At 39.6% G+C, this 15,173-nt stretch overlaps 1 protein-coding gene across 1 annotated transcript in view; it reads left to right on the top strand.

Annotated features, from left to right (window-relative positions):
• Positions 1-4,532: 4,532 nt before the first annotated feature.
• The window catches only part of AMMECR1 (AMMECR nuclear protein 1), a 116,867-nt gene continuing 106,226 nt past the window's right edge, over positions 4,533-15,173 (top strand). Inside the window, exon 1 of the mRNA XM_081115374.1 lies at positions 4,533-5,040. Coding sequence (XP_080971500.1) covers positions 4,571-5,040 — 470 coding nt within the window. The 5' untranslated portion in view covers positions 4,533-4,570. The remainder of the gene's footprint in view (positions 5,041-15,173) is intronic.

The raw sequence follows: 15,173 nt of genomic DNA, 5'->3' as shown, positions 1-15,173 counted from the left end.
TAACGTTGACTCAAGGAAATAGGTAGTAAAAGATATTCAATTAGTTTGCTCTCCAATTGACAGAATATATAAATGAAACAACTAGAAAACAGTCCATAGTATATGATGGTACTTTACTTATTAATGTGTTTATTAGATAAAGAAAGGATTCAGGTGGGAAGGATCTGTTTTTTAATCAGGAAAAGAAAAGCTTATTTGTCAATTTGAATTGAAAAGAAGATAAAGACTTTCAGTATTTATTCTCATATTCATGCAAATGATAAAGGCAACTGATGGCCACCTCCACCACCACAACCATGTGTTATATGTGTACAAAGTTAGATCAAAGTGAGAGCTAATAATATTATATTGTGCAGTTGTTCAAGGATGACAGTTGAGAAAGTTTAATGACAGAGGATAAAAATAACACTGTTTGGGCATAAATGGAAGTTTCTTTTCATTGAACTGTGTGAACATTCCTCATGTCACCCACACCCCCAGGAACCTAAAAAAAAATAATTTTTCAATATTAACAGTGTTCTGCACCTTATCAAAATACATTTTTCTGAAATGAAAAAATATTGTAAACATGAGAAGAAATTGAGGTAATGATAAAACAACCAGTAACTATTAGATTTAATTCCATTTCTAGTTTTACCACCTAGCAACTTGTCTGTATAACTTTTGTTCAAGTTGCTTTTCACAGTTTTAAACAAAGCATTTGACAAAAGTTAGTTCATAGCAATTTAGAGGCAGAAGCAGAAATGCTTACAGTTCAAATGTGCTCTGTTGACAAAGAGACTATGGCCTATTTAGTTGTTTTTTTTTTATTTATTTAAAGGAAATGTGGAATCTTTAGCTCCCAGCTTGACAGTCAGTTACAAAAAGCAGAAGGCACCTTAACGTTTCCTCGGGAGAGTATTATCAATGCACTCCAGTATCAGTAGCGGGTAGAAACACATGTGCTCTACCATACTTGGACCCTTACACTTCAAGTAGAAAGAATCTTGAGCAAGACCAATTTTCCTCTCCAGTGTACATTTTGTGTTGATGTAAAAAAACAAACACATTTTCACAGAATTGGATTTGTGCATTTCATTGTTGTTTGAATGAATATATTTATTTCTATGCTGTGACTTTGCAAGAAAACAAAGCCAGGAGAGGCATTTCCTCAAAGGCTAAAAGAAGGCATTACCACCACCACCAGTACATGCCAGGGCATTTGCAAAGCATCTTGAGGCACAAAATTAGTATGGGAGATGAGCCAGACCTAGAAGAAGTTAACACAGAGGAAAAGCTTGGAGTGTTCACCGTTCCTCCCTAGCCCACTTTAGCCAGCCAAAACAACAAAATACTTCAGATAGTAACTCCTAGTGATCAGGTAATGATTTATTTTCTGCAATGTCCATGTTTGGGTCTATTTCCTATATGATTGTAAGGTTTGGAATTAGATTTTAAAATCCTTGAGGGGAAAAGCTGTTTTTGTAATTCAGCTGGGATGTCCTTGTTTTAGGGTTTCCCATTGCATCAGTCCCTTAGCCTGGTATGATAGCCATAATAGTGCTTTGTCTTTTAGATAAAATGCAGAACTAAGGACATGACTACTGGTGCTTATTAAAGATTCCTTGCTATTTTCACAAGAGTAAGGGTGTTAGACTCCTGTCTACTGGCCAAATTCTAAATTGGGAGATTACATTCTACTTTCCTAAATTCCCCTAGCAGAAGCAGCCATCTAAGCCATATCACTTTGCTTCCTGTAGTAGTATACTGTAGTGTTATGTCATTAGATGGCATTGATTTTCTACCCTAAAATTGTTTACTAATACTTCTTAGTGGAGTGGTGAGTAAATTGGTACTTATTGTCTGTTATTGTATTCAACCTAGTTTCAAACAAATTAAAAGGTAGGCTCTGATAAAGTATAAAATAAAAACAACACACCCTAATAGTGTACCAGTTGCTGTGGAACATTTTTATTTTTGAGTTAAATATGAATTTCAGTTTGTTTGTTTATATTTATCTTTTGGAGCATTTTAAAAAACCATTCTGCTTTCTCTTCTGCAACATAGACAAAAAATAATAACTGTTTTTTACTCCACTTGGGGTTGACAATGAATTGTTATTTTCCTCAAAGAGGATAGTTCTAACAGTGATGATGAGATTAGAGAGGATGAGATCACATATCAGAAACAGTTAACCCATCTCTTTTGTCTTTAGGTTGTATGTAACCATTCCAGGCAGTTGATCTATTTCATAAAATCTTTTTAAAATGAGTTTCTTAATCTTTCTTAGAAACATACTTTAGTATTTCTAAATATTTCCATAAAAACCAAGTTATTTTTGTTTAACCTCTGTTCCCCCCACTGTAGTTTAATGTCACCATCTTCTATCCATCACGACTACCTTTGCTGTCCTATAATGAGAAGCAGTTTGCACAATGGCATGGGTTTTGGAATCAGACATGCTTGTATTCAAATCCTGGCTCTGTCACTTCCTAGGTGTGTGATGTTGGACAAGTTGCTTCTAAGGTTCAATTTTCTCATCTGTAAATGAGCAACCTCAAAGGAGGGTTACTGTGAACATCAAGTGAGGTAATATGTTGTAAGTGTTTCCCTCCACGTCCTGCGTGGTTCAGGGTTCCGGTCTGGAAGAGGAGCCGCACAACAAATGAAAAAGAAAAGACACGAGATAATTTGGGAATATTGGGGGACCAGGCGAGCAAGTCCAACTCAAGAGGAAGGACTTCCACTGTGCTCAGGCCTCACCAAGCTTTTTATAGTGAGCGGTAAACAAGGTAGTGGTTACCAAAGTTACACTTTTCTTGTGAGTTTCACTTGTTTACACCATGGTTATACTTCCTGCACTTCCTCAGCCCATTAGCTTCCCAGATAAGACCTAGGGAGTGTTATAAGGTCAAGCCTAATTATGCTAAGAGGACTGTGCCCTCTAAGCTGGGCTTGTTTGTGACTTTGCCCACAGGTCAGTCCGAGGCTTAACCCTATATCGGCTCCCCACAGTAATATATTATTTTGAAGGGCTAGGGGGTAAAACGAGGCATGCTACTTGACACCCCCAAAATGCTCAATAAATAGTAGCTATTTATCTAATTATGTACCGAGATATGACTTAATTAATAAACTCTTTGTGAGTGGGAGGCATACTTCCTGGATGTCAACATAAATACAGTGTTGTGAACATAGTATGGCACAAAGGCTCAATATTTATTGAATGAATAAACTTTTTTTCCCTAAGTGGAGTGAGTAGCTCTTAGCTGTTTTCAAGATTCCACACTTTTAGTTCAAAAGCAACTGAATCAATCAGTTATATGATGTCTCCAAATATACAGATACCTCATTTGTCTAGGTGTTTTAGCGTGGTGTACAGATGATGAAATGACTTATACTTTCTGTTTCTATCAGATTCATTTCTATGAATTTTAACATTTGATTGTCTTAGGTGCTCAGAATGGGACCTACTTAATTATATGACTCTTCATCCATTCAAGCATTCTTTGAGAAATTTAAAAAATTAATAGTAGTGAATACTATGTAATAATATTCCTGAACAAAATCTTTCAACTTGTGACTCATTATAGTACTTTCCCTATTTACCTGTAAGGTCTGTGCTGACCAAAGACATATTTCTCTTGGTTTGTTTCAAAGACACACACACACACACACACACACACACACACACACACACATCCATAACCCACCACCGCAGGCTCCAGAGCACAGTTAGCATCTTTGAACAAGTGATGTGTTGGTTAGGACTTTACTTTTTGCTTCTAAACATTTTCATGGGGCAAGTAGATAGTTGGGGAAGGAGTAGTGGATATATTCAATTGGGCTTGCATATTTGTCCACAGGGAAAGGACACAGTATTGCTCTTTTACCATACTTTTGGAAAACGCCCCGTGCATCCTTAGATTCCTATCAAATCGACAGCAGTGTGGCCATTTCCCCGATGCTTTGTGCCTACTTTACCAGTATAGGAGCGGCCTCAGGTGTGGAGCTCTGAGCACCTGCTTGCTCACACTCCAGTAGTTCAGCAACCAGCGTATTTGAGGCCGATGGCTCAGGTTCCAAGTAACTCGGCTCAGTATCACTAACACCATGTGCAGCTCTGGCCATCGAGCTGTGCTTTGGGACTTGGATACTTACTTCGGACTTTCTTCTCCCCCCGCTGCCTCCCGCCCCCCAACTAGTTTCCCTTCCCTCCTTCCTAGGTAGTGCCCACCTCTGCCCTTCGCTTCCACTCTCCGTTTTCTCCTGGTGGTTTCCTTCTCCCCTTCCACAGGGCTTCCCGTCTTTTATCCTCCGCGAGCCACTGACTCGAGGCTGCGGCTCGGCTGAGGCGCGAGGCAGGCGGGACAGGCGCGAAGGGCAGAGCCGCGAAAGGGGGCGCGCGCCCAGGCGGAGGCTGTGGTGCGCACGAGGCCGCCGCGTGGCCGGGCCGCCCGGCCGGCAGCGGCGCGCGCCTCTCGCGAACTCCAGGCGCGCCCCCGGCGACCAGGCCGCAGCGTGCTCGCCCCCGCCGCCAGCTCGCCTCACTTATGGGTCGGAAGCGCTGCGTGGGGGAGACTGTTCCAAGATGGCGGCGGGTTGCTGCGGGGTGAAGAAGCAGAAACTGTCCAGTTCGCCCCCCTCTGGCTCGGGTGGCGGTGGTGGCGCCTCCTCCTTCCACTGCAGCGGAGAGAGCCAGTGTCGAGCTGGGGAGCTGGGACTAGGAGGCGCCGGTACGCGGCTCAACGGGCTGGGAGGTCTCACTGGGGGAGGTAGCGGCAGCGGCTGTACCCTCTCTCCCCCCCAGGGCTGCGGAGGCGGCGGCGGGGGGATTTCCCTGTCGCCACCTCCGAGCTGCGGAGTGGGGACCCTACTTTCCACCCCAGCTGCCGCCACCTCTTCCTCGCCCTCCTCGTCGTCCGCCGCCTCGTCCTCATCGCCCAGCTCCCGGAAGATGGTGGTGTCAGCGGAGATGTGCTGCTTCTGCTTCGATGTACTCTACTGTCACCTGTACGGATACCAGCAGCCCCGGACTCCCCGGTTCACCAACGAGCCCTAGTGAGTACCTGTCCTCCGCCGCCCTCTCCCTTGCGCCCGGGATGGGGCTCATAGTTGAGGTAAAGTAAGAGGCATGAGCCTGCCTCCCAGCCGGCGGCTGCTCCTGTCCCCTCTCGCTACCCCGGTCCCCGGATCCAGTAGACCTAAGTCAGGGCACCCCGCGCTTTCTGCCCTCCAAAGCAAGCACCCCACACTTGGAGCAGGGTGCTGCTGCAAGAGACAGCTCATTGGCTCCCAGAGGTGTTCGATTTCTTTTTGCAATAACTTCGAGGAGTTTTGACCCTTCTCTCTTTCGCCACCCCGCTCCCCATCGCCTGGGATTTGGAGATCTGGATTACTCAAGGTGTTGACCTCTCCTCACTTTGGTTTCCATTACCTCCCCCACCCCCGTAAAAGTCCCGCCAGTATTCCCGCCTTGCACAAGGAGAGTTTCTAGCCCGTTGAAGGGTGAAAAAATAGCAACTATCCAACTTCTTTTCTGTTAGTGATGGAACTTAGCACCGGAGCTTATGAGGTTCCCATATTTTCATTTGGGTTTCCTTGTGTCCTGGGGAGGGAGGAGGTTTTTAAAAATCACATTTTCTCTTACTACCTATTTTTATCCGAACAAACCCATTAAAATGTGTTTCGAAGCACACCGCCAGCTCTCTCACATTTGAGGAGTGAGACTTTTTTTTTTCATTCCACCGTCTGAGTAATATAGCTCATTCAAAGAGAGCTGTCCCTATAGAGCTGCTGTCAGTTTGTACATTGAGCGTACATTCGCTTTTGTGCCGATTTCACTTTTAAGAAATCTATGTTAGACTTGAGGATTTGAGAAATAGGTAATCCCAACAGTGTGTAGGAATTTTTATGGTTTCCTTTGGTTTTGTACTTTTAGTTATTTTACCGTTTAAGTGTGTGGTTGAAATTGTTTAAAATAGCTCTATTACAGCTAAAAGCCAGGTTGCTTCTGATCCGTGTCCATTTGGATGTGTGGGAGATGGGGCATATGGTTTTTTTTTAAATGTGTAAACTGATTGTAACCTGACTTTTTGAGTTAAATGCTAGACAGAATGTAAAGCCCAAGGAAGGGCAGAACAACAAAGAGGGAGATTGTTTTTATTATGAGTATTTAACATCAACAAGAAAAATAATAGAGAAAATTTTCAGATAAATTTATACTGAAAAGTATCAACCCTTTTGCTAGCTAAGTTAAGTGCCCCTTGTCCCCATATAAATACCTGAATGGATATTTTTTTATAACTTCTTTTTTTTTCACTTTGTGAGATTAGGGGGATTATACTGCTACTGAATAAGTACAAACACTTATGCCTAGACTAAAAATATTAACTTAATATGTAAAGTGGAAATTACAATAAAGTGTCCTGGAAATTGTAATTTTGTATTGTTTGTTTTCTTTGACTTTGATATTTTAAATGTATTTAAATTTGTATGATTCCTCTGTGGTCTGTGCATTTTCTTTCAGACTTTGTTCATCTTTGGGCATTGGTTCATGATAAATGCATGAAATGGCATCCAGACTGACACTGTCAAATAAATATCTTTATAAATTTCATAGTTTTTATTCTAGGAACTTAAGTCCTAAAGGCACACACCTTTACTTAGCCAATTTGTTTTTTTGGTTAAGAAGTAAAATTCATTTTGAAAAGACTGCCATGTAAAAACAAAATGATGAAATATTTATTAGTGTGACTCACTTATTTGTGACTCTTCTGCCTTCTCTTGGATGTCTATGATGTATTAGAGCCAGTCCTGGGATGATACATAGGTTGGCTCTGCAAAGTCATGGGACTGCAAAAATTCACTTGTTTAGTTACATGAGTTTGGCAAAGGCTGTTTTACTATTCATGCTCCATTGCTCCAAAGCATATGAGAATACACTTTCAGGAGGTGCTATTTTCACACATTTTAAAGTGAGTTTGGGTTAACTGAATGACTAGAACACAGATTTTAAAAGTAAAGAGAGCTTGACCAGTTCATATGGAAAATGCTTTAGAAAATTTAACAGTGGCCACTTTGAACATGTACTGAGGTGTTGTTTCTCTTCTAATACCCCATCCACTGGATTTCTTTTTCATGGAAATAAACATAAAAATATGACACACTTTCAATTTCTGTGGATATGTTGAAATGATAGTGGAAGAATAATAGCTATTATCACTTAGCTGTCCATGAATGTGTCGTGTATTCTACAGAACAACTAAGTTAGAAAAGACATTGAACATGACCAAGGGGAGAATGAAAGTTCACTTAAGTGGAAAGAGGATTGCATCTTCTTTTCATTTATTTTAAACTCACTTTTTGAAATGTACTGCGTAAAATTCAGGAAAATTGCTTAAAAGCAGTGTTTGATTATGGGAGTGAAATAGCTATAATCACTTGACAGTCAGTACTTTAGTAACTACCACACATTTTATTTCTGTTTTACATATGGGGGCAAAAGTAGGTTTACAGTTGTTTGTATGGAAAATACTATAATAATTAATAAGTAATACAAGAATAAACTCTGTTTTTCGTGTACTCATGACTGTACACCTACTTTTGTCCCACCCTGTATTTAACAGCGTTGTGTACTTATTAGTATGACTTTGTGCTGGGGGCCATAAGACATAAATGGACATATTGCTTTTTTTCTCCTCAGAGTTATTAGTATCATATCATGAGCAGTGGTGTTTCAGATCCTGTCTCTGTCCACCAGAAGACCTGCTTTCAACAGTTTGAGATTCTCATGTGTAAAAGCACACCTTTCCATCCCTTCCCAGGACCTTTCTGTGAAAAATCTGTAACTGGTGAAATCTGCCTTTTATAGGTTTAAAAGTCCTAGATTCATCAGTTATTTGTCCACTCTGAAAGGTTATTAGAAATTTCCAATGTTTGGGGATTGGGGTGGGGGAATGTCAGTATATGAACAGGCTGTATGGTTACAAATTCCTTACTATGGCTGCTGTTTCTTGGAGCACCTACCTCACTGCAGAGAGCCAACAGTAGTTAGAGCTTGGGAGGACAGTGGAAACTTGTTTAATGGAAGACAGGTAACATTTGTGCATTACTAAATCCTTCATTTCAGTTGTACAGTTGTAACAGGCACATTTTTTTCAAGCCATGATAAAAACATGTCTTGAGGTGCATTTAACTATTAAAAGTCAAGCTCTTGGATTTATATGTGGGAGCCTAGTTAGCCATGTTATAGGAAACCATTTGCTACTATAAAGGGATCCACTGTGCCAGGTGTTGAGCCAGTTAGACTTCAGAGCAGTAGTTCTCAACCTTGGCTACACTTCGAATCACTGGGGAATTTTGTTTTTTTAAGCTTGATTTTTTAAATATATATTTTATATGTTTTTTTTAAATTGATTTCAGAGAGGAAGGGAGATAGAGAGAGAAACATCAATGATGAGAGAATAATTGATCGCCTGCCTCCTGCATGCCCCCTACTGTGGATCAAGCCTGCAACCCAGGCATGTGCCCTTGACCAGAATTGAACCTGAGACCCTTTGGTCCGCAGGCCATCGCTCTATCCACTGAGCCAAACCAGGTAGTGATGGCGTGTCAGCATTTTGAAAAACCCTAACTTAACTCTGGTGCCGTGTCACATATAGACATTTTTTGATATTTGCAACCATAGTAAAACAAAGACTTATATTTTTGATATTTATTTTATATATTTAAATGCCATGTAACAAAGAAAAATCAACCAAAAAAATGAGTTCGCGTGTCACCTCTGACACGCGTGTCATAGGTTCGCCATCACTGACTAGGGCATCACTGGGTAATTCTTTAAAATGTGGATACCTGGGTCCCAACCCCAGAGATTCTGGTTTAATTGAACTTAGATGGGGCCTGGGCATCAGGATTATACTAGTAAAAGCTCCCCAGCTGATTTTAATATGTAGCTGAACTGGAATACTGGTTTTATTCGAATAAGCCTTTCTGCTGAGATTCAGATTAATTTGGTCTGGGGTGGTGCCTGGGGACCCATATTTTATGAGCACGCTGGGTAATTTTGTTAAACAGCCGGTTTGGGAAACACTTGCAGTGTGGTCTGCAGAAGACATCAACTGGGAACTTGTTGGAAATGGAGGCTCTCAGGCCCCACCTCAGACCTGCTGAGTTAGAATCTGCATTTTAACAAGCTCCCCAGGTGATTCTTAGGCACATTAAAGTTTGAGGAGGAGTGGTTCTCTAACATACATCATAATCTCCTGTAGTGCTTGTTAAAACACAAATTGCTGGGCCCCATTCCCAGAGTTTCTGATTCAGTTGGTCTGGGGTGGGGCAGTGAATTTACATTTCTAACTAGTTCCCTGGTGATACTGCTGCTACAGCTCCCAGGACCACATGTTAAGCCCCTCTGGGTTAGGGAGTAGGGAGGACCTGAATACTACTTGAGCCATGAGAAGGGAATGGTAATCTTCACTGCCATTTTCCAGTATGAAACTTCCTGCTTCCATGTCACTATCCTTTATCATGTTCGTTCTAATTTAGCACTGGTCATATTGAACGCTGCCTTGATCATAACAAGAATCTGGGGTTCTTGGGATGTTTTGCTGAGGGGGAAGACTGACTTGGAAACCTGTAGGTAGTATGATTTTATATTTTTCCAGATATTGTTAAATGTGAGGGGCACATTTTAGGAGTTAAAAACAGCACAAATATGATATCTTACAGTGAGTTGTATTGATTTTAATAAGTAAAGTCCCCTTCTGTCTCCATAAAAATGCTTTGATGATTAGCTTACTAAATAACATGTTTTTTAAGATTTTGAAAGCTTTACTTACACTTATGCATGCTGGATTGTATTTAAAGAATTTACCCTATTGACAAAGAAATATAAAAGGGTCCTGCAAAGGCACTGGGATTGTTCAGTCTTATATATTTAATGCTGTGTTGCATGTCATGTTCCATGAAATTTTAATCTTCTTACCACCATTGAAGTTAATGCAATACTACATTTTGTATAGACCATAGCACATAAAAGATACTTTACTATTAAACATCAGTAAGTGTGGTTTTCCATTACAATTAATACAATGCCTTTTTTTTTTTTTTTTTTTTTTTTTTTTACAAATCTCCTGGCCATGCAGGTGTTTAGAGACTTTGATCAGGATTTTGGACAGTTAACTCTTTTTTATCTTGGTACAGTAGTCAAATTACTGCTTTTCAGTGTGCTTGGTAGGAATTACATTGTGTTAGGGAGGTGAGGCAGGCACTTCGTTTCACCAAAACAGTAACAATCCTATTGCACATTAGTAAAAAAAAAAATAAATGATAAGGCAGCTCAGGTCAAAGTGATATTAAATCATCGTTTTAAACACAAGCTATTATTTTTGTACGATGTCTTTTTTATGAAAACTGATCATAATAGCTGGAAGGTGTATCTGTCTATTGCAGATGATGCTACTAGGCTATACAGATTTCCTTATCCATGCTAGCAAAATGGTCATGTCTACTTTTAATTTAAAAAAAATACATTTTCTGAAAAATTGAGCATTTTTGAAGGTATGGGTTGTTTTCCAACACTGTTGATTCCATTAGAAGGCAATCTGTTGTCCTATCTTACTGATAAGAAAGCAGGCATGCTCCCTCCCCCTGCCCAGTTGTCATTAGTGCTGTAAAAAGGATCAGCGACTGGGATGAAAGGATGTAGAAATATAAATTACAAGTTATTTTTATATCCGTGAATAAAGGTATATGTAGGGCCAGGTATATTTAGTTAAACAGAAAAACTTGATGCTTATTTTACCTTTTCTCCCATATGGCCAAAGGGAGTAATAACCTAGCTCATAATTTTCTTGTTTATGAATTGTGTTTTTGCTGTGTTCAAGTCCTAATTAGTGAGTGGCAACTAAGAAAGAATCTCTGCTGGGATCTCTTAAGTCCAATAGAAAGAAAGACTACGACTGAGAAAGTGAAAAATGCCCTGTTAGCCCATGCATGAGTTGTTTATCACAAACACATACTAACATTCACATTGTTTTCTTTAAAAACTGTACATTTTTGAAATTGTATTTGTGTAAAACACTATCAGTTATTACTGTAATGGATTATAATTTTGAAGTCAGTTGTGCTTCCCATTTATAGACCATTTTACTTTTTGAGAATGTGTATGTGTGAAACACTAAAACTTGTGCAATGAGATTAGTATGAGTTCCTTATTTCAATGGGCATTATTCTGTTCTCTAGATGTCACATGTGCTTGCCTGTTTTAAAGCAGTACAATCACCAGGGCTTTTACAATTTAAATTTTCTTAAATGGCCTTTTTTCCTCGAACTCATGTAATAATGTCTTTTTTTGATACTGTTCTGAATCAATTAAGCTAAATAAGTGAGGACCAACAGTAAAAGCCTGAGGCTGCCAAGAATGGACTTTCAATGTGTAAGCTGTCTTTCCACACAGTAACTGGGCAGTTGCTCACAGGACAGTGGAGACAGTGTGGGAAGCCATTGGTTGTGTAGATGGGAAGAGTAGATTCCCAACAGTAAACTTATTTAGAGTTGAGCTTCTGAAGTTAGTGTTGCTAAGAGCAAAATGGAGCCACAAGCTTATGCAGTAAAAAGAAAAGAGTCCAAAGGAAGAAATATGATGTAATAGTATAGTTGGTTGGGTGGAGCATAATTTATGTTGAGTCCAACTCTTAAGTGGCATCTTTTTTTATCAAGTGTGGGTGTATTTTCTACAGCCCTCAATGTACCATACTTTCAAACTTGCTCAACCTTAAAAATGTTAGTGTTGAATAGCTGAGTGGAAATTATATGTCACTGGGAAAAAAAGCTATCTTTGTTTTTTTTGTTTTTTTGTTTTTTTGTTCTTAGCATATACATTATGTTGAATTCCATGGTTGGACACCAGAGAAATAGAAAAACTAGTTATACCCTCACAGAGCTGACAGTGTTGCTCAAGATATGATACAAATATCAAAGTCACTTAAAATGCTTACAACACAATATATAATAATTATAGATTAGTTTAATACATGAAAAATATTGTACATAACCATGCTAGTGACCTTGAATAAAGGAGTGGTCAGGAAGAAGGCTTTTGAGAGGATAACTTTTGAGCCAAGGTTTTAAATGGCAAGGTACAAAAATTATTGGTGAAGAGTCTATATACCACTAGATCTTGAAGTCTTACTTGGTTGCTCTCAAACCAGTTGCTGTCACTACCACACCCCTTGCCACAGTAATTGGGGATTCCCAGCAGCTGTCTTTAGTCAGCAACTTGCACTGTCAGCATTCCCCATACCACTCCCCTTGCTAAGCTCATAAAACTTCAAGGAAATTAAAGTAGCCTTTTGTCTTTGGAACATTTTGGAAAAGCTGGATAAGAGCTATCCGATAAGATTATAGGTTTTTTTTTGTATTAATAAGAGAACAGCATTTGTAGAAGAGTTTTTTAGAATGTAAGATGAATTGAAAGAAGAGTCTCAAGGTAGAGATTTGCTAGGCTTAAATTTATGAGGGCAGTAGGAAAACTGTCATTGAAAAAAATGGGGAAGCCAACCCAGGGGCAGAATTGTGAATATAGGAATGTTATGAAATTAAGAAGTGGAAAAAGTTATCAGCATATGTAGGAACTTGCACTGAAGGGCCAGGTTTTGTGTAGGAATGGAAAGATTGCAGCTCACCTGTTTTTGGCTTCCATCATTACCTTTTCTTTTCTTTTCTTTTCTTTTTTTTTTTTTGGCTCTGTGCCTAGCTATTCTTGTGTTCAGAAAAAGTTTGTTCAACAGCTCTGTTGGAATGGCTATGAAATTTGATCACAAGTGTAAGAACCTCCCCTTTCTCTTCACCTATTCCCAACTGTGTCTAATTTGAAAGGAGAGGAGATATGTTGGATGAAGTATAAAGATAGCTGAGATAGCTTTTGGATGAGGACCTGAAATTAGGTGATTACATATGAGTAAAGAGGCTTTGCAGAAAAAAAAATCTGCCAAATTCCCATTGCTAGGGGAAGCGAAAGGGGGAGAGGCTTTGGACATAATTCATAGTTTATAAGCCTGAGGAGCCAAGAGGATGACGGTGCCATTAAAAAAGATGGAGGACAGATGGGGAGGAGAAATAGCAAGAAACAAATAGTTGGTCAAGTGAAATCAGATTTCTTAATATATGTATTCCAGGTGTTGGAAATTATCAATATTACTTCTTTTTTCAATTAGCAGAACCATAGAGCAGTGACAGTGTTATTGTGCTGAGTTAGTGGGTCTCGGGATCGCTCCAGCCTCCTTCCTACCTCCCCAGTTGTGACTTTGAGCCACTCAAATGGGTGGAGATCAATGATACATTTTAGCTTTGTATTGCTAATAAAGACACCTGACAGAATGTAGGCTTTCCCTAGTGTAGGTTTATACATCTTCTCAGTCTTCAGGCTTATCAATTTGTAAAGCAGTCAGCATTTCTTATATTTCCTTATGTGTGTATCATAGCACAGCCTTCAGAAAAATAGAGCCTCGCGGAGGACCATCTCAGGAATTTGTAGTTTCAGATCTTGGATTAAAGGATATTTATGAAAGATTGGAAGTACTGTCTGGTAGTAGATTCTAGGTCCCATGTCCTCAAGCCTAGAAAGGAAAGAATCAAGCTGGTTCTGTTTTGCAGCTTTGCTCAACAATGAAGGAAGGATGTTATCAATGTAAAGGATCAGCCATATTGCTTTATGATCTTTGCAATCTTCAGTGGATGGGCAAATATGAAAAGTTCTGTTGAGTCCAGGCCTACTAATATTAGCTTTTAAAATAAGGTCTGTGATAGTGTTGATGATTCTCGCCTTTCCCCTATCTCTTTCATTTTACAGATAATCCACACTGTGACCCAAAGCCACATGCAGTGCTGGGAGATTACAGTTGACTGTATTATACAATATCCTGCCAGAAGATGCTGACCAGATTTGTAGTAATGGAAAATAATGAGATTGACCTGACAGTCTATATAGCTTGCCTTGCCATTCCATGTACTTTCTGTAAGCATATGGCATGCAATTCTAGTAACATATCTTATCTTGAGATCTTGGATTGCTGCAAGGTGGTAGTCCCAGATTCTGTGCTTTGCTTCAGGCATTAGTGGACCTTTGAGTCATTCTCATAGAATGGAATCTATGAAAAACTGATCTTGTTGCTGTCAGCCTAGAGTTCCCATTGTGTCAGCCTCAAAGAAATCCTCATGTGCTAGTCATATCAGTGTGCTTCTTCTCTGTGACTTTAATATTCCTTATGTAGCCTAACAACCACACAGTTGGGTATATGCGGTTTGGGGTGCAAATAGATTATTAGCTGGTGAAACTTGGACCTCAGTATATACATCATTGTAGTAAGACAAATACTCTGTATCCTGATTTTGAACAACGGTGAGGTAAGTGTTTAGAAAGATGATGGGTGCTTTTTTTACATCCTTTTTAAAATATGGTAAGTGGAAGATGGTGTTGGTGATTTATTCACTAGCGAAGAATCTTATGAAGTCTTCTGGCCTTTTTTTTTTTTACATGTTGGAGTATTGCTCTTAGTGCATTTCATGAAGTTCCTCATAGTTAAATCAACCAACCAAACAAATAAAAGCTTGTTTTGCTTATTTCCCATTGCAAACAAAAAACTTGTCCCTACATTGTCCAGGTACTTGAATTTGTGGAATAGCACTTTGATATTAGGAGTAGATTCCCTGCAGTCATTGGTTAAAATTTTTTTGTTCAGTTCATGGATCTATGTACCCCACACTCTTGTCAGTTCAAAAAACCCTCACAAGAACAAATGGGAACGATACCACTTCTATTTCTCTGACACTAATAAGGTGATATATGGTTTGTGGTATACTTCACTTTATAAACTCCTCTAACCACTGTCATGTTTGGCAAGTTGTTTTCCAGAAATCTGCTCTTCCACACTGAATTCATTATCTCTGTGGAGAAACAGTCACACATGGATGGAGGCAGGAATAGAGGGCATGTGGGAATCAAGGAGGGAGAAAAATGACATTATAGTCCAGTGAGGTGAATCCAGGATTCAGGGCAGAAAAAGGAAACTGAGTGCATGGTCTGGAGTAGGAGTGCATATTTTACATTATACAAACCTAGATGTTCCTCCTTTAGAACCAATGGCCATGGCACTCTTGTTAAAAATATATTCCTATCAGAAACAGATGCA

The sequence above is a fragment of the Myotis nattereri genome, assembly GCF_964212035.1.
Source record: "Myotis nattereri genome assembly, chromosome: X".
Lineage (NCBI taxonomy): Eukaryota > Metazoa > Chordata > Mammalia > Chiroptera > Vespertilionidae > Myotis > Myotis nattereri.
The sequence above is the reverse complement of the archived record's forward strand: the minus strand, read 5'-3'. Positions and strand labels throughout refer to the sequence as shown.